General features: G+C 37.1%; 1 protein-coding gene across 3 annotated transcripts in view; it reads right to left on the bottom strand.

The window, feature by feature from the left end:
* Positions 1-19,972, bottom strand: part of TAF2 (TATA-box binding protein associated factor 2) — a 65,513-nt gene that overhangs the window by 12,794 nt on the left and 32,747 nt on the right. For 2 of the 3 annotated variants that reach the window (XM_054190599.1, XM_054190600.1), the window contains exons 17-23: positions 16,849-16,989; positions 15,386-15,496; positions 13,231-13,424; positions 12,503-12,642; positions 6,604-6,673; positions 4,338-4,447; positions 1,718-1,947 (exon numbers count right to left, since the gene is read on the bottom strand). In XM_054190599.1, the coding sequence (XP_054046574.1) occupies positions 1,718-1,947; positions 4,338-4,447; positions 6,604-6,673; positions 12,503-12,642; positions 13,231-13,424; positions 15,386-15,496; positions 16,849-16,989 (996 nt within the window). Of the gene's footprint in view, positions 1-1,717; positions 1,948-2,106; positions 2,195-4,337; positions 4,448-6,603; positions 6,674-12,502; positions 12,643-13,230; positions 13,425-15,385; positions 15,497-16,848; positions 16,990-19,972 lie in introns of those variants that run through there. The other variant, XM_054190601.1, reaches the window with a different exon arrangement.

Raw genomic sequence — 19,972 nt, 5'->3', positions numbered from 1 at the left:
CTTTGGCTGATATGAGAAGCAGCCTTTGCTTTCTATTACTGGTTTGGTTTTTTTAAAAGGAAAACCAGTTCCCTGAATTTTGGGCGAGTTAATGGTAACCTTATGGTAAGGTAACCTTATTAACCTATGTTAAGGTTAAATGTTAACCTTAACAAAGTAAGGGGTAGGAGGATGGAGATGAGGCATAGGAGAAGATACAAGGGATGAAGTGTGAATTGAGGCTTATACTAATGATGCATTTTCAGAGTAGTGTAAACCAGTACTGCTGCTAAAAGAAGCAGCCTCTTCCCCTTCCTTACACATATCTGTCCTGAGCCACCACAAGGATTTGCATAACTACATGATGAACTACACCAGGAAACTGATATAAAAGAAAAAAAAAAAAAGGCATTTTTCAAATAGATCCTCCCCTGATCCAGCTCACTATGCAGCAACAACAACTGTGCTAGCATAAGGGAGAGAACAGTATAAGAAAAAGAAGAGTTAAGACAAAATCTTTTGATTAAGGTAGTCTGGCTGCTAAAAAGGTTTGGATGGTCACTGAACTGCAGCCTAAAATTCTGCCAACAAAATGTCTCCTGCTATTTAATTCTGATGTCTGTGCACAGCAAACTAGGACTTGCTACATATTCTGGAAAGATGTAGGATAGCTCTAATGATATTGGACTCCATCATCATTTTCTCCCCCTACTGGAAATAGTCTGCAAAGTACTGTGATAATTTGCACTCTCAGTATACTTCTGAATAAAAACGATTTAGAAATTAACTATGAGATTGATAAAGTAACAGTGAACCATCTCATTTAAAAGGGTGTAAACAGTGCCAAACGTGCTAACAACATGTTCACATTCTCTTTCAGGATCTTCTCCTAAGCAGTTTCAATCAAATGTAGTTTTTGAAACTGTTAAGGACGTTACTCATAGTTTCCGTGTCTGTTGAGTTTTTTCCCCTCGTAATTAAATTTGTCCTCTTCCCGTTCCTTACACTGTCCCCCCTTCCCCTCATAATTAAATTTGTCCAACAAAAAGACTTGGTCTTGCAGCAGTGACGGTTATTCTTAAGAAAAGTTATGACTTGAATAGCTTGTAAGCTTGAATAGCTTTCTAACCACACAATGGACTGAAGCCTCCAAAGCCAGAAAGATATCAAACTTAATGTATGTGATTTTTCAGAAGTTGTTACAAATCCTTCAGAGCACAGTGCTAAGTAGTCGGATTTAAGTGTTCAATAAAGATGTGCTAAAGTTCCAACTTTAACATCTCTTAAAGTTGTTTATAAAGAGGTATATCTATGTATTTTAAGGTGTAATAAATTTACTTATAAAAGGTTTTGTTTTGGAAAATTGCATAACTTGCCTATAAGCAATATTCTTAGTCTAATGAAAAAAAGTTTTCATCACAGCATCAAACATTTCTGTGAATCACTTCATGTCTCATAAGCAATACAGAAAAAGTAAAGTTTTATAAAGAACAGAAATGATGAGACTAGAAAAAACAAGTAAAAAGCTTGCATACGCTATGCAAAGCAGTTTTAAAAAAAGTAAAAAAAGTTAAGGTATATGCCAGTTTTTCAAGTGAAAGGAATAAAGAGTAACAAGGTATCAAGGTAGCTTAGGTAAAAGCATGAGAAGCTTGAACACATTACAAAATTAAATCAGCAACCAATGCAAGGACTCAGAGCCAGCTGAATGGGACGTATGCAGATGGTTTGTGCTTACGGTGTTCTGAAATCCTACTGACTGTCCGTGATTGTTAGTACTATTCACAGGTTCCTGATTATTTGCAACTGATTCGGGGATAATCGTTGGATTAAGTACAGCCTTCTTTTCTTTCAGATTAAGAACAAGTCCAAGCTCTGGTAATGGTAAACAAGAAGGTCTGCTGAGGCCAAAAAGTGTGAAATAGAGGTCCACAGCACCACATCGTAATCTCCAGTCATGTGAAGTTCCTAAAGTCCAAAAGAGATTATTGTTAATACAGAGATACAATCTTCTTCTCCCCCACAAATAAGACAGTTTAAGCAATCTGGATCCACCAGAGTATGACTTTTTCTTTGCTTAAGATACACTTCCCTCATTATTCCTACCTCCTACTGACTCAAACTCACCTGACACATCCAGTTTAAAAGGAAGGCTTTAAGTTGTTTGGGTTGTAAGCCAGGCATGTTTCATAGAACAAAGCTGGGAAACTAAGTGCTATAACAACATAATGAAAAATAAAAGGAAAATAATCACAACCATATGCTTTTATTTTTAAAGTTTCACTTTTATTTTTACTATCCAACAATTAAATAGAATGTTTTGTTACCAAACTGAGTTGCCCTATCAATGGATTTGGTCACACTTGCCTATGTATTCCATGAAATAGGGTAGGAGCCTTAAGCTTGACTGAGAACTGTAACCTCTGGAAACTGCACTGATAACACAAACCAGCAATGCAGAAACATGCTTTTTGATATCACCACTACGTCACATACTTCACTGGATACTCCATACTTTAATTTGTATTCATAATGGAGATATGTATTCTTATTGCACAAAGCAATGCATCAATTTTCTTTTTCCCTGCAAACTGTGTGCTGCTTTTATATCTTCATACACAAATGGTCAAAGCACGTTTGGCACCAATCACACCAGAAAGACATCGAACATCTGGTGCAATGCTGCAAATACAGCGATTCTGGTGTTAACTCAGCCCAGCTCTTGACTGATTGCAAGTTTATTGAACATATTGTTCCACAGCAGGAATAGAACTGTATCTGGTAAACAAGACACAGATGTGCCAACTGCCATGTTAATGTGGCTGTGCAAGACTTAGCACAAAATAAAATTACAAGATCTATCCCTGTAAGTTTCATGGGGCTAAATACTGTTTTGCATATGCTTAGCTGTACCTACACTTGCCTAGTTACAAGTGAAAGGGATATGAATATTAATCTGGACATTTCTAACATTAAAATACTGTCCAGAGAATGACACATTCACAAATATTAATTTTAAAACTATAAATAATTTACTAAACTTCTTAAACTAGTACATCTTAAAATTACATGATGAATTGCCCTTCAGTATCTCCCTCTTTTTCCAGTGGAACAGCTAAGCTTAAACACAATTGGTTGCTGAATTTCTCTGCAACCTTTGGAATTTGTGAGCATTATCAATTTAAGGCAGATTAACACAGGGGAAAAAAAAAAAAAAAAAAAGAAAAAGATTACAGATTTCCATCAGAGTCTGTTTTATATTGCATGTGCTTATGTTAAAAGAAAGCAACTCATGAGTCTAGAATCATGCAGCTTTAAACCTGGCTACTAACTTGTCTCACATTAAGAAACATTTTTCCAAGGCACCCTGGAATGCTGCAGTTATCCCTTACAGAAAATAAATTGAAACATTATGTCATCCCGATGCATAGAAATTTAAGTACTTAAAGCCCCATGAATCATAATAAAAATGTATACCCTATTTGTTACTTGCAAAAAGAGGTAATGGTTGTAAGTAACACCGCACGCGCTCTTCTCTCAAGAAAAAGGAAAAACAAACTCTCTGATGGGAACATCAAAATTGTTTATTTTCCGTGCCTGACACTTGGCAAATCCTACAAAACTGAACTACTAGTAGTCTCTCCACTTCAGCCCCTGGAGTGTAGCTGTAAACTTTTAAACACTAAAAATAATGATACACAGAGAACAGACAGCCTTCAATGACCTAAAAAAGCTATATAAACGTTTATACGTAATCAATGTAGTAATGTGCCAGATGTTAAAGGGCAGTTTGTCAGGACTGGATAAAACTGCTTCAGTAACGAAAACCAGGTCAATGGTAAAGATGCAAGCCCTTCTCTCATTAGGATCTTTCCTAATCACACAAGGCAAATTGAGTCTTAGATTTATAATACACTTCTAAAAATCTCATTTAAATTATCTATACAAATGTTATCCTCTCATATTCTTTCAGAGTTTAGTAAAAGGGGACAAAGAGAGACTATCTAATCTAAAGCAAACTATAAAGAAAAAGGTATCACAGATATCATCATTTGAGGAAACATTTGCTTTCAAAATCTGGGTCAAAGAATCATTCTATGCCAAAGAACATCAAAGCACACTGCAGCAGTAGACAAAATAACGAAAAACAAGGAGGTTTGGTACCCTGTGTCACTGAGAAAGTTCTGGAGGTACATGCGTGACATTGAACTTCTGAGACTGAATTTTCAATTTCTAACTATCGAAACTAAGAGAGCTCTTGGCAACATTCTGAAGCAAGTCTTCAACACTTATTTCAAAAAACCTTACAACACAAAAACCCCCAAAACAACCAAACCGCAACCAAACCAAAAACCAACCTGAATTCATCAGTTTCCAAAGCTGATCTACCAAAGCTTCATTACATAAAGGGGACTCCATGTTCTTCGTAAAAGGTGGATTCTTAGTGAGCATATCCAGAATCTTATGCCTGAAAAAGAAATAGGAAAGATCACCTTTATTAAATCCAAGTGAATACACTAAGACTACAAAGCCTGTTCAGTTTGCAATATTCTTACAAAATTATTCAAATATAGGATTTCTTCCAAAATTTTAACCAATGATAGGCTTTTAGCTCTTCTTTCTGTCCTCAACAGGGATAGACACAGATTTACCATCAGCAATATAAATTAAAGATAGAAAGTAAGGTGCAAAGCAGCAGGAAGTTATTAGACATGAATTTTAACAGTTAGGTACGAAACTGTAAGCTACATTCCCTGGGCTGCATAGGGAAGAGCATGGCCAGTAGGTCGAGGGAGGTCATTCTTCCCCTCTACTCTGCACTGGTGAGGCCACAACTGGAGTACTGTGTCCAGTTTTGGGCTCCCCAGTTCAAGAGGGACAGGGAACTACTGGAGCGAGTCCAGCGTAGGGCAACCAAGATGATTGTGGGACTGGAGCACCTCCCTTATGAGGAAAGGCTGAAAGAGCTGGGACTCTTTAGCCTGGAGAAGAGAAGGTTGAGGGGGGACCTGATTAATGTTTACAAGTACCTAAAGGGTGGGTTTAAGGAGGACGGAGCCAGGCTTTTTTCAATGGTTCCCAGCGACAGGACAAGGGGCAATGGGCACAAGCTAGAACATAGGAAGTTCCGTTCAAATACACGGAAAAACTTCTTTACGGTGAGGGTGACAGAGCACTGGAACAGGCTGCCCAGGGAGGTTGTGGAGTCCCCTTCTCTGGAGATTTTCAAGACCCGCCTGGATGCAGCCCTGAGGGATGTGCTTTAGGCAATCCTGCTCTAGCAGGGGAGTTGGACTAGATGATCTCTAGAGGTCCCTTCCAACTCTGAAGATTCCGTGATTCCGTGATTATGCTCTTCTGTTTAGTAACAATCTTTTTTTGCGCACTAACTTTATAATTACCAAGAAGGAGCAACATTGTCATATAAACTCCTTACATACTGACACCAAAGAATTTTTAAATAACTTTTAATGTTTATGACTGATACAAAATGACAGGACCAAACCCAGTGACTTCTGGAAAGGAACACTGTCACCTCTTAAGTTACATTGCTGTATAAAAATTCTGCACTTACCATGTTTGCTTACAATATTTATACACTGAGCTGAATGCAGACACATTTTTCCCCACTTTCTGACTTTAAACTTGGCCTTGAAAACATTTAATGAATGAGAATAATTATTTGTTCCATTACTTATTATTTTAACCATTTTCCTGCACAGCCAGCCTTCCCCTTGCTGTCTTGCTCATTTTGGACAAGAAAACTCTTACAGATTTTTTTTATATTTTCTTTTAGAAGAGGCTTATGTATAGCACTGAATACAAAATTTAAACTCCTCTTTAAAAAGATACAAATCATACTAAATCTCCTTCCAAGATTGAAGCTAAATCTTCTCCAGTAAGTCTAACTGTATCTGCTTTCATTAACAAGAATGACAAAAATAAAATGGAGAACAATCTTGCAGCTATGATCTTTGTAAGAAATCACCTATAGAGAGTAAAATTATTATTATTAATCTTTGAAACTCAGTATTCTAATGGTGGCCATAAGAAAAAAGTGTTAGGGAAAAAAACAATGATTATGAACCTCGCTGTTCAAGGGTTTATAATGAACATGTTAAAATACACAATCCCTCATTGGTGAAACAAAGTTGAAACAGGCAATACTAGAAATTACACCATATTTTCACGTTATCCTTTCACCCCATCTACAGTCTAACAATTGCTCTACACTCCTTGCTGGCAAAACATTGTGTGCACTATGTGTCAACCTTTGTCTTTTCTAAATATTACAAAGACTTTTTGACATATGCAACATCAGATTTATATACTTTATTTATGATCAGGAAATGACCTCTAACTTCAGACTTCCACAACAGGGGTGGAACATAAAAGACAAAAATCATATAATGGAGAATAAGAACAGAGTATATTAGTTTTTGAGAGGTAAGCTGTTGAAACATCAGAACAAGTTTCAATTTATATAAAATAACAAGCAGAAAAAACAGTCTTGTGAAGAAGTATTAAGCAGTTAGGCGTTTAATCTAATCTAGCAATTCTGGGCCAAGAATTTATTTAGTTCCAGCATTAGTAAAAATACTGGCTCTTTTTTAACTCACTAACCTTATGTAGGGTACAGGATCATTCTGAACCATAGTAAGCAGCCACTGTAGTTCTTCATAGCTCCTATCAACTGGAAAAAAAAATAAAATAAAATGCCTATAAATATATATGAAGTGTAAGGATTTTGATCAAGACAATCACAAATTCCTGAATTAGCTTGAATCACTGCAATCGGAGGGACCTCCTTAATTACATCACAAATTCAAAATAAAAGGTGGTTTACTTTACATTGAAATAGAAATGTGCACAAAAACTTCTTCATCCTTCAACTGTTCAATAACCACCAACTTAACTATTAGCAGATAATTGTCACTTGTGAGCGTTGACTGGGAAGATCACAAAGTAAACGATCATCTTGGTATTGTGTCCTTCCTAAAATTAACATATTCAAATATTCCTTCAACAATCACAATTATACTATTTTCTATAGGGAACAGAGAATATACAATGCTCATACACAGCAATCTGTGAAAGACTATTATCTATAAATAGGATAGAAAGAGGAAGACTACAGGGGTTATAGAAAACTGCAAGCATGCTCCTCTCAGAAGCCTTCTTTAGTTTTTTTAATCAGTATACTCTGCAATTAAAATGTATTTTGAAACTTATCAGCAGATGCTTACAGAAAATTGCTGCCTGACATTGTTGGAAACAAAATCAGCTTGTTAGTTTAAAATTTAAATTACATTGGCAAAATTCCTTCGATTGTCAGAGTAACATTGCAAAACAGGAAACAACACAGGATATCATCATCACTGATTACACAAAAAAAATCAAAGAATTTTTATGTAATGTTTTTCTCAGGTGCATAATTGTTAAGATTTTAAAGCAGTATTCCCGTCTCATTTCCTCAAAACAATGAAGAGCTTGCTTAGGCTTTGCTTTACTTCAGAATTTGGGGTGTAATAATCATTCCTGTATGGACAGCTCCAAAAACATTTCTGTTGCTTTCCACTTTGTGGTCCTAGCAATGTATTTCTTTCTTCCCCTGTACAGCCTACTGTATTTTCAGTTCTAAATACCTCAAGATCAACTTTCCTTCCTGATCTCAGTCAGTTTTCAGTCAACAATTTTTAAACATAATTTTTTTTAGTCCAATCAATTCTAATACCTATTATTCCCCTGTTATTTCACTAGGGTAAACTGCTTTTAAAGGAAGAGGCAATTATATAAATTATATTATGAGAACTACCACTTCAGTTCTATTAGAAGTTCTTAAATACTTTGGATGGCTATAACATAATATCTCTTCCTGTATTGGGAGGAGGCAGCCAAGCAATTAAAAACTACATTACAGTATTGCTTAAAGGATGGATGAATAGTCTTTTGCAGGCCACTTGCAAGTCAGCTCTGTTCTTCCTGCAATGCAACCAGACCAGAACTGGTTATCCTGGTGAGACACTGAACTAGGCTGACAAGCCCTGTTTAGAGGCAGAATGTATTAGCTCATGTTCTGCACCGTTTAGACCATGGCTACACAGTCCTGGATGATTCCAGATCAGATGTATCCATACAGACCAGAACTGCAATCTCAGATTTGCCTTAAAAACCGGAGAAATCATTGAAAAGCTATGCCTAGGACATACTTTTAAGGGATTAGTGACTGCCTGTGCTCAACTCCATGCACAGCTGCTTTCCCTGGCAGCTCCCTTGCTTGGGATAGAAGGCACCTAGAACAGTGCATACAAAAGTTGTTTTGTGTGAAAGAAAAATAATATTATATAACCATGCAGCAAAGACTCACAACACGGTGAAGACATTCAGTCACAATCGTAAGCAAGCTGCAATTATTTCGACTGCTAACAAAAGGGATTTTAAAATGGTTTTTGATTAGAAAGTGAAAAGTCTAGGAGATTAAGCTTTTAGAGGCTGATATTACTGGAAAACAGAACCAAAAAACACCATACTTTTGTGTAAAAAAAAAAAAAAGTCTTTTTGCTTCTTAAACTTATTTGTGCTTGAAATAACGTAAGTCTTCCCTGCTTTTTCCTTATAGTGCACCCTGTCCAATTACATATTGAAAACTTCCAGCAATGGGGACTCCACCATTGTCCCTGGCGAGGCTGTTCCACTGACTGATTGGCTCTCACCATAAAATAATTTATTTCTTATATCAAGATGAAACCTCTCCTGGTGCAACTGGTACCTGTTGCCCCTTATCCTCTCCATGTAGCTACTTGTGAAGAGAGTGCCTCCATTCTCTTTGTAGCTGCCCTTGAAGTACTGGAGTATTTTGATGAGGTCCCCCTGAGCCTCTTCTCCAGAGAGAAGAGACTAACTCCTCCAGTCTTCCCTCACAGGGCAGGTTCTCCAGCCCTCAGATCCTAGCCAGTGCTGGGCTTTTTGGTGATGTTGTACCAGATGCAGGACCTTGCACTTCTCTTTATTGAACTTCATGCAGTTTTTGCTTGCCCACTCTTCTAGCCTGTCCAGGTCTCTCCATATGATGGCTCTCCTTCTGACGTGTCCACCTCACCACCCAGTTTAGTGTCATCAGCAAACCTGGTGAGGCTGCTTTCAATGCTGTTGTCCAGATAATTTATGCAGATGTCTCCAGGGCACCCCACTTGTGACAGGCTGCCAGCCTGAATAAAAACCATTGATCATCATCCTCTGAGTGTAACCCATGACCCAATTTCCTACCCATCTCACAGATCACCCATCCTGTCTGTGTCTTGCCAGTTTGTCTAGGAGACAGCTATAGGAAAAGAAAGATGTGTATATTTTCATACTTCTGGTAGTCATAAAAACAAATAATTGCTTTCTGAAGTAAAAATCCTCTTGAGATTTTTTCAAATTACAAGAGATGGTGTATCAGTTCTCAATTACAGCAGAGCATCTCTGTGACCCTAAACTTTAAAATTCATGAGATGATTAGATAATTATGAATATTTATTTAGAACAGTTTGCTGTTAGGCCTTATAAACATGCAACTTCTTTGTTGTATACATATAACTATCAAAAGCTAACTTTAAAAAGTTAATAACGTCTGTTCACTTCAAGCCAGTTTAGATCAATGGTCCACGTCCTTATATGCTGCCTCAAGCATTTTACAGAGTTACCGTGTCTCAAAAAAAGCCTTGCTATTAACAGCAAAGAAAACAACTTATTCAGTTCCATGGAGAAATTATTTCTTTTAAAGTAACTTAAAAAAGGCAGTGCTATTCCTACCCTAAGAGTTGATAGAAAAACATGGGAGTTCCACACTGCCCCAGAAAATACAGACTTTGCTTTTTATGGAAATTACAAAATCTGTCAGCTTCCTTTACAAGAACTGTTAAAAAGCCAGCTTTGGCACAAGCAACAGGCATTTGATAGCTGCTGGTTTACATCCAGTATGAACTGGAAACCAGGTAACCAGGAACAACTGGAATCAGACCTCTTGGCAATAGACGGCCAATCATTTTGCCTTCCAAAGCCCGGTTTAGGGCTCTGCGAGACAAGCACTGCTAACTTCAAGTAGCTGAAGAGGTCAGTTAGTACGCTGAGCTTCCCGATCTACCCCTCCACCAAAAACTTACCAGTCATACAGCAGGAGCAGAAGCTAATGTGTTCAGTGCTGGAAGGCTGTATTTGAGAAATGGTACTGACGACTAGTTAGATAGTAGGCTGTATTGTGAATTGTAGTGACTTTATAGCAGATAAGTATTTGTATCTGCTACCTCCGCATCAGAAAAAAAGCTGTTGGCACGGGTCAAGGTGGTTAGGTACAGTAATACTCTAATCCATCATTTCCAGATCTCACGGTGAGCTCTGCCAAAAATTACCTTCCGCTCAATCACTGATTTCTTCAAGTATTCTTTCTACTACTTTTTACCATTCAAGTTTTACTTTCCTATAGAGTACTTCAAGCAACTTACCCTATCTTGCTTATACAGCAACCCATTTGATCAGCTGTTTTAAAGATATATTACTTTGCAGTACAAACACTTTCTTTCCAAGTCAGTTATTAACTGTGAACACCATCCATAAAAGGTCAAGAATTTAATGAGAAAACATTATTTCTATCGGTTTGTCTTTCCAAAGGGTGGGATGAATTAGCGAGGAGATTATTCTAAAGGAAGCAGGCTGATGAGTAAGCTTTCCATTCTCCAGCAAATCTTTCCACTAACACCCTCTGAAGAGAGGAACAAAGTGAGCAGCCTAACAGAGAGATGCATGGCACCAGTAGAGTTCAGAGCTCTGAATTCTAGCTGGGTATCAAGAGGGACAGGGAACTGCTGGAGAGGGTGCAGCAGAGAGCTACGAAGATGATTAGGGGACTCAAACACCTCTCTTATGAAGAAAGACTGAGGGATTTGGGTCTCTTCAGTCTGGAAAAAAGACAGCTGAGGGGGGAACCTTATCAACACTTATAAATACTTAACGGGTGGGTGTCAGGAGGATGAGGCCAGGCTCTTTTCAGTGGTGCCCAGCGACAGGACAAGAGGTAATGGGCACAAACTTGAGCATAGGAAGTTCCACCTAAACATAAGGAGGAACTTCTTTCCTTTGAGGGTGGCAGAGCACTGGAACAGGCTGCCCAGAGAGGTGGTGGAGTCTCCGACTCTGGAGACATTCCAAACCCACCTGGACGCATTCCTGTGCAACCTGCTCTAGGTGACCCTGATCTGGGCAGGGGGGTTGGACTAGATGATCTCCAGAGGTCCCTTCCAACCCTATGATCCTATGAATCTGTGATCACTCACAGAGTCACCAAATGATACATAGGCTGTGGGTCATGGATCCATAATGCCTGGTGAATTAGAAGACTGAGGACTGAGCCTGAGACTGACACTCAGCACACAGCCTCCCTTGAAGTCACTGGGTTTTCTGTATGACAGTCTGGTTTCAGTCCGTAAGTGTATGTCCAAATTCTGTCAGATGCATTCACTCAAAGACTCCAGTTGCCTTAAAACCTCCTATTGCCCATCTAGTTTGAGAAGTCTTTGGACAGAATGACAGCAGTCATTACCAAAGTAATAAAGCCCTTACAAAGAAAGAGAAAACAATTATTCATGCAAAAAGCAAAGGAAACTCTCCATTATCCTGAAAATGAAAACATGAAATTTGAGGCAGAATAATCAGACATCTAGAATCACCAGTCTGCTCACAGAGGAAGAATTGAAGGATTTGGCGACTTTGATGGGAATAACCCTTCAAACACAAGAACTGCCACAAATCTACTGAACAGAGAAAGACTAACACAAATAAATGAACAGGCCAATGTAGCACTAAGTTCATTTTATAAAATGCAAATCATTAAACCTATAATTTCTAACTACCTCTAGAAAAATCTGTCAGGATTGGATTTCAATTTCAAATGGCATTTAAGACAGCTACCCAGTATTTTTTTCAAGAACCTGCAACAGTCAACTAAGATAAAGACAATACTAAAAGAATGGAAACATCTCACAAACATAAGCTATGTATAAGGAATGACGAAGCAGATTATTTTAAGGATTACTGGTTGATTTTTAAGTTTCAAAAATCTATAACGGTAAGATGCACGCAAAACGCAAACTAAAGAGATTAGCAAGAAGGTAAAGTAAAACCAAGAACTTTGACTGGCAATTATGGCTGAACTCAACTGAATCAAAATCACTGAAAATTAAGTGTTAAAAAGAAATTATCAAAAGCCCTTACCACTACTCATTGTGCTGTCTACTTATTATTTCAAAACTTAGGTATCTGATTCAATTTGCAAGACACTGAGAAACAATGCTCGCCATATCTTCATTAAGCTTGCATTCTCTAGGATAAAACATTCACAGAAATCTCAGGTTCTTATCAATACATTTGTCACCATACAAGCTCTTCTGGTGGACACTATTTCAACCTAGTACCGATGAGGTAAGTATTACATTTTTCTACTATATCACAAGTGTTATGAAGTGTTAAAATACTTGAAAAAAAGTACCTTTTGTGTAATCAACAACAGCCTCCAATGCTGCTATTCGGACATCTATGAAGTGCCCATATTCTGCATATGACTTGAAGAGAGCAGGATCACTTGGGACATGACCATTCTTCTGCAGCACCCGAATAGCTTTTAAACAGCTAGATGAGGTAGAAAGAGGAAATTTACATTAGGTTTATGGAATGTCAGCCAAGAAGAACAACATTGTTTTTTTCAAAATCAAGTACTGCAATTTTTCTAGAATTACATTATCCATATTAACATGTTACAATTACCTCCATACATTAACACATAGCTCTCACTACCTCTGAATTAGGCAGAAACACAATCAAAATTCTCCACCATGTCAAATCCCTTGTTTGGTTTCAGTAGAATTGTACAAATTTACAGAGAAAACACAGCTTGGATTATGTTATGTACTCTACAGATACTGTTACAAGGCTACCTTTTGCAAAACTTTCATAAATGCTCTTCTTAAAAAGGCACAAGCATGATCAACTTATATCTGCTATTAGAAGTCTACATTGATAGAAATTGAAGCTGAAAAATAAAGCAATCAAGACAAACTTGGTTTATCAGCTTTTGGAAATTGGAAGGGATTTGACATTTAAGATTAAGACAGACAAGCTAAAATTTCAAATACTAATTACAGAAGGGTACATAAAACCCAAAAAAGTAGCGTTAATGTGTCTGCTCTCTTCACATGTACGACAATTATTAAACCACACCTGACTGTAATGGTGTGCCTGTAACTGGGAAGAAGCTTCTCCATATTTAGGAAACGGGTAATTTCCTCAAGAATAAGCCGAACATCAGGATTTAAGTTATCCAATGTTCGAACTTCATTGTTCACACTGACTGCAGGAGTTACAGAGTTGGCTAGGGCATCAATCAGCTCAGCACGATAGTAGTTGTCTGAAAACTAGATAAAAACAGCATTTATACACAAGCAACTATAACAATATATAGTCTTTAAAAGCTAAGAAATGTTCAAGCACTCTTACAGAACAAGATCTTAAAACAAAAACCATGTGAAAAACTGCATGAGGAAGGAAAACAGGGATAAATTTGTTCTGAAAATGGACCGGAGAGTGATTGAGCAAGCAGGCATACTATCAATCATTAATCTTCACTGTGTAAAATGAGCATATTAATTGTTTTATAAACAACAATACATTGTTTTATAAAAATGGAAAAACCAGGCATTGAATATTTTCCAGATATGGAAAATAAAAGCCAGTATTTCTAGATGTGAGCATCTAAAACTACCTGTTTCTATATTCAGTACCAAGGTTACCAAGGTTAAGGGGTGCTTAGCACCTCAGAAAATCAGACAGTTTATCTAGAGAGCCATTTCACAAGCTTCTGAGTTGAACTAATGGGTTCACTGCTGCTTAGTGAGGAAAAACTTGCTTCTTCATTCAGTCCTTTTGCCTGGGCTCACAGTTTCACCTCTTCCATTGCGTTGGCTGCTTTTGTTGGTTGTGTTAATTTAATAAGCAGCAAAAAGTAGAAAAATAAAATTTAAAAAGCAGAAAAAAGTACCAGACTTGAATATTAGTTAATTTAATCTAAACAAACCCATTATCTCTCAGATCTGGCAGAAGATGTCAAATACATCCGTGGAAGGGATACTTGGAAAAGTGAGGCGGGATCTCTCCTTTGGTGGTAGGCAGATGTTCACAGAATCACAGGGTTGGAAGGGACCTCTGGAGATCATCTGCCAGAGCAGGGTCACCTAGAGCAGGTTGCACAGGAACGCGTCCAGGTGGGTTTTGAATATCTCCAGAGTTGGAGACTCCACCACCTCTCTGGGCAGCCTGTTCCAGTGCTCTGCCACCCTCAAAGGAAAGAAGTTCCTCCTCATGTTTAGGTGGAACTTCCTATGCTCAAGTTTGTGCCCTTTACCTCTTGTCCTGTCACTGGGCACCACTGAAAAGAGCCTGGCCCATCCTCCTGACACCCACTCTTCAAGTATTTATAAGCGTGTTCACACAACTGACTGCGTTCTGTGACTACCGGTGCTTGCATTCACATGTCTAACTCTCTACCTTTATCATCTTCTTATTTCAGTATCTTGCAAAAAAGTGTCTCGTTACAGTATGTGTTTCTACAACACAAGAAAGTGAGGCTTAAGAGGCTTCAGGTTTGTTCCACTTAACTTTGGATACTTAATTGGAAAGATTATGCTAGGCTCCTAACAGTTGTAGACTTCCTCTGTAGCTAGGGAGATGGAATTTTGTATCGTCTCAGGATCTTAAGGGTCTAATCACCCTTCAGAGGTGGTCTGTGTGGGAAAGAACTTTAGATGACAACACTTCCAACTCAGATGCTTCAATTTAGTGATGGAACAATATTAACCTGGGTTTCAGCTGATTTTTAACTAGGTGAAGACAATCCAGTTCTGTGAGCTAGTGCTGACTTTCAGAACCCTGAATCCCAGAGTCCTGTACATCATTAAAAAAAAAAAAATTATTTCCTTTCCTTTCTCTTTCAAATACTCTTCTCAAGTTGAAAAAAGCCCCAACAAACCAGTGCTTAACTGTGCATGCTACATGTTACCCTAATGCACATTTTCTCAAAATACATGGGTCTTTTGAATGAAAAAGAGTAAAGCATGAAAAGTATGTGTGCAAATGAAGACTAGCAGGTCCTTAGTAAGTCAACAAGCACAAAGAGCTTAGAAATATCCAAGAAATGCTGCCACAGAAATGTCAGCTACAGAACACATTCTGTAACATTTACTGTTTAGTTTAGTGTATCACCTTTTTATCAACTCTCCTAGCCAGATATTTACATTAATGGCATAAAATATCATACAGTATATTAACTAAGACTTTTTTCAACAAAATAGTGAGAGATTAAAATAAGCACATTCTTTACCTTATTCTTCCTGTTATCGTTATACTTGATCAAATCCAAAATAAACATTAAAACCTCCTTAGGACAGAGGTTGTGAACATCCCTCAGAAGGGCCATGGCAACAGGCATAGTCTGTTTAATGAAATTAATACTATCATCATTCATGCATTAGTGAAATGATAGTTACACTCTGAAAAGCGCTACATCCTGAAAAGGAGCAATTAACAATTTTGCAAAAATCTCTGAAAAGTTGTATTTAAATGTTTTTTGAAAACCACACCACATGCTATATAATTTTCAGATAAAATAAACTATGTAATTATTGCTCAATGATTAGGCATAGTGCAGACATATTTGAAAAAAGCTGTATACCCAAGAAAAGACTCTCAAGTCAAGAAAATATCAAAAAGGTAATAAATGAAAAATAATGAAAAACAGAAACCAATGATGGAACTAATTCTGCGACAGACACTGAATTTGGGTGTTTTCCTGTGAACATGATGTCTAAGCTTCCATTACCATTGAGAAGCATACATCCAATACAGTCAGCGAAGGCTAAAGAATTATTAGGGAGACAGGTATTAGGCTGATTAGGTATTTATTTCAGAATCAGCTAAGCAGCTCTTAGGCTCCACTCACAAAGATTTAGGATTCTTACTCTAGATCTATAAACTTGGGACATGGGATTAAAGGGAGGAAAGTGTAAGATTTAGTGGGAAAGAATGAACAATGACAAAAAGAGCAGAAAAATACAAAAGAAGGTCCAAGAAAGAGAGGAAGGATGAAGCAGTTTTGGACAGAGTAAGAAAACAAAATCTGAGTTTTCTCTGTAATCGGGAATATGAAATCTATAAAATAAGAACTAAGTCATCCAATAATTATAAAGCGGTTCTTGAGAGAAAACCATTGCCATTCATTTTGTTATTCACAGGACAACTAACAACTACAGGTCCCAGTAAAAAACCCTGCATTAACATCAAAACAAGCTGCAGCAATACACGATGTTGACAATTAATAGAAAGGAGGGGGCAAGAAGGATTATGCACTGCCTTGAAATAAAAAGCCCATCAATTTAAGGTAAGATTTATGAGATTTTATTTGCAGCATGGTATCATTGCCATTAATGAACAAAGACAGCTGCTGAATTCAGCTAAAAGATAAAATGAGTAATTTGTTACTGTGTAATAAATTCCATGTAAGAATGAGCTCACAAATATTTAAAAATAATCATTATAAGTACTCCATTCTTCTGAAGAAAAAGCTAATTTAACTTCAGCTACACAGAAAAAATTGCTAAAATTTTGTTAACTGATTTTTGACTAAGTTGGAACAAACAGATGGATGCCATGTAAGAAAAAAGGAATTATTTCAGATTTTTATGAAGGGGTAAAAAAGAATCCATGTTCCTGTAGTTGTCAACAGTATGATCATTTTTGTATTTTGACATTTCTTTTTAAATGTTCAGTGAAAAAAATCAATTTTACCTTTTGCAGAAAGTAGCTTTGAAAGTTCATGAAGTTGTTGGTCTTCACAATATTTGGACAAGTCTTACAACAAAACATTCGGGTAAAGAGTGACTTCATGGCTGGTGGTCCTGTCCACGTACTTACCATGGAATTTGCAATCTGCATAATTAGGGGAGAAGGGAAATCATATTAATATCACTGCTGCAAGTTTAGTTTGGCTGTAGAAAAATACACGTTTCCCATAATCAAAAAGGGTAATTGCCAAGAACATAGTGTCCTTCATATAGATACATATTTTCATTAATGTATTATCTTATATTAGCTGTTTCCACTGCCATCCCTAATATATCTGCTCGACATTAAAGGTAAATTTTATTAAAATTGTTCCACTTAGAAGATGTCTGCAACTAATTATCTTTCCATGATAAACTTCTGTTCTTAATTATTTTCTCTTTTATCTTTTAGATGAAAATTCTGTGTTTATTAAGCCAAGTTTTCTGACTCTACAGAAGCCAGTGATGGAAGAGGCTTTTGCAATACCAACTTCCCAAATGTACCCTGCCAGTAACCTCAGCCTAGACTTTAAGAAGGCCTCAGACACCCTAAGATTAAAAGACCACCCCTAAAGTGAAAGGCAAGTCAGCTACCTCTAACTTTAATCGTAATTCACAAAGAGACTGTTGCACTGAGACAATTTTATTGCTACAGTCTGTTTTGGTGTGAGACGGAAAGATTCCACAAAGACAAAACTGCTTTTGTGCCTTCCCAGCATCCTGAGCTTCACACATTTGGAGCCGCGAAAGCCTGCAGAGAAGAACACACCTATGCCTGATGGCAGATTAAACCTGATGACAGATTGCCTCCGCGTGTCTGGACAAACAAATGGGGCCAATGCACCCTACAACATAGCAGGAGTTTCCATTACTACAGACACACCACAAACAAAGGGAAAAAATCTGTTTTCACACAGGAGAAAATGAATTTGATGATTTCCTTCTAAATTATTTAGCCTGTTTCAAAGGGTATTACATATGCAGTAAGAGGAAGAAAAGCAAGGGGCTATGTGAAGATGGGCAGCAATCCCTTTCACCATTGCTGTCACATAAGGTTGGAGCTTTATTACTAAAAACCATTTTCCTGTTCAGGCTTCAAAGGAAAGTCAGAGAGAGAAAATGCTGTGGTCAGACTAGATGTTCCCTCTGCAATAACTGAAGTCTTCGCACTAAAGATGCAGATAAGCTGCTTCTGTAAACTACACAACAACTCTTCCTGCAGAAGCAGCTTAATCCCAACAACTGCTTAGAACCCATGACGATGAACTTAAAACTGCAAATGTGAAATTTATGTAGCAGTGTAACATAAAACCCAAGCCACAAAATTTTATCAAAGGTTACTATATTTACCAGATATTCATTATTTCATTAAAATTGGGGTGTAAATTTTTAAATATTTTTTAGCTTCTACTTATTTTAAGCATTTCATTTTGCAAAATCTATAGATGAACAACAGTATTTTCAAATTAAATCAATAGTAAGTAAATCATATTTTCAGGATTTTTTAGTCTTATAATGTGTTCTGATTCATTTTCATTTCCCTTTAAATACCGTCAGAATCCAAGTTTTCTGCTTATTCTACTGATAGGCTACACACTCTGAATTAAAGCACGAAGCAAGCAGCCCGCTTTGCATTATTTCTACTTAAAAAGATGGCAGGTACGGTCTATTTCCGCATCCTTCAACTCAGTATTAGCATAAAAAACTGTCCTAAGATGTAACTGTCATGCACAGCTATGAACCTCCTCAATGTTTGGGGAGGGCGTTTATGTTGTTGCTAACTTTTTAAACTTTATAGCACATCAGCAACACTGTGATGGGTCTGAACAAAAGAATCAGCCTGCACACTCCCAGGAATTAACATTGTGACACTGTTTTTTCCTTTCTCTGTAGGGTTATTTGTCATGAACTACTCAAAGTGTGTGCATGTGCACCCACACATACACACACACATCTCTTAACTGCTTTACCAATGAGGATTTAATATATGGCCTGGATACTTTATGCCTGAGAGACTGTAGTGCTAATGTATACAGTACATTTAGAAAGTGTAGTAAATTCGGTTTTATAATTGCTTTATCACCTATCATTTCTCTGTATCAACATGACTACACCAAGAACGTTTTACAATTGTAACCTCAATCCAGCTAGAAGTCACAAATCAACAAAAAAGAATCCTCACCTAAAAAACCTGGCATTTTTTCAATAAAGAATACAAATCCTGAATATTTACAGGCTGTGCAAATTAAACTAAGTTAATGACTACAGGAAGTGATTCTTATTAACGCCCTGATGTTGGAACTAGTGACAGAACACATTCCACGTTCCTCCTAGATAACTTACATAAACATATCTACAACTCTGCCCTGCCATGCTCCTCCACCTTGATTCAATCTCACAGCCATAGTTTTTGCTTAGTTTTATAATCTTTTTTTCTGTAAGTCAACAACCTTATCTGAGGACCTGAGATTTTTCATACACTTAAATCTGAGCAAAACTGGTTATGATTATCTGCAGCCCAATTGCCCGAAAACTCAAAATAAAGACAGAAAAACTACTGCATTTAAACACTGTAACAACTGCTTTTTTAATATTTACCTGTGGAATATACACTTTTAAATATTCCAAGTGAATTCATTATGATTTTAAGTCAGATGGTAGCAATACCAATACTAGCACATGCACTGGCAGTATTACATCAGTGTTTCATAATATTAAAATACTTTGTCACAAAGATTTCTTGGATTTTGATTTTCAACATATAGCCAAAGGATTTATTTCTATACAGGTAGCGAATTATTCTCAACAGGTACACAGCACAAAGCAAGCTATATGCCAATAATCTGAACCCTACAAATTGTCAATATGTATGCCTTTATGTCCATAAACATGTTTCAACAACACGCCTTTTCAGAAACTCTTATTCTTCTCTGTTTCCACCCAGTTGTTTTATAGGGTTCTCGAATTTTCATTCTTGAAGCTAATTTTGTGTCTAAAAAAAAAGCTACTTTCCCTTTTCAAGGCAATTATTTGGCTTTTTAATATTTAATTGGAGGCCACATGATGTTTCTTTTATGCCCCTATTCAAT

The sequence above is a fragment of the Rissa tridactyla genome, chromosome 2 (assembly GCF_028500815.1).
Source record: "Rissa tridactyla isolate bRisTri1 chromosome 2, bRisTri1.patW.cur.20221130, whole genome shotgun sequence".
Lineage (NCBI taxonomy): Eukaryota > Metazoa > Chordata > Aves > Charadriiformes > Laridae > Rissa > Rissa tridactyla.
This window is presented reverse-complemented; position numbering and strand designations above follow the sequence as displayed.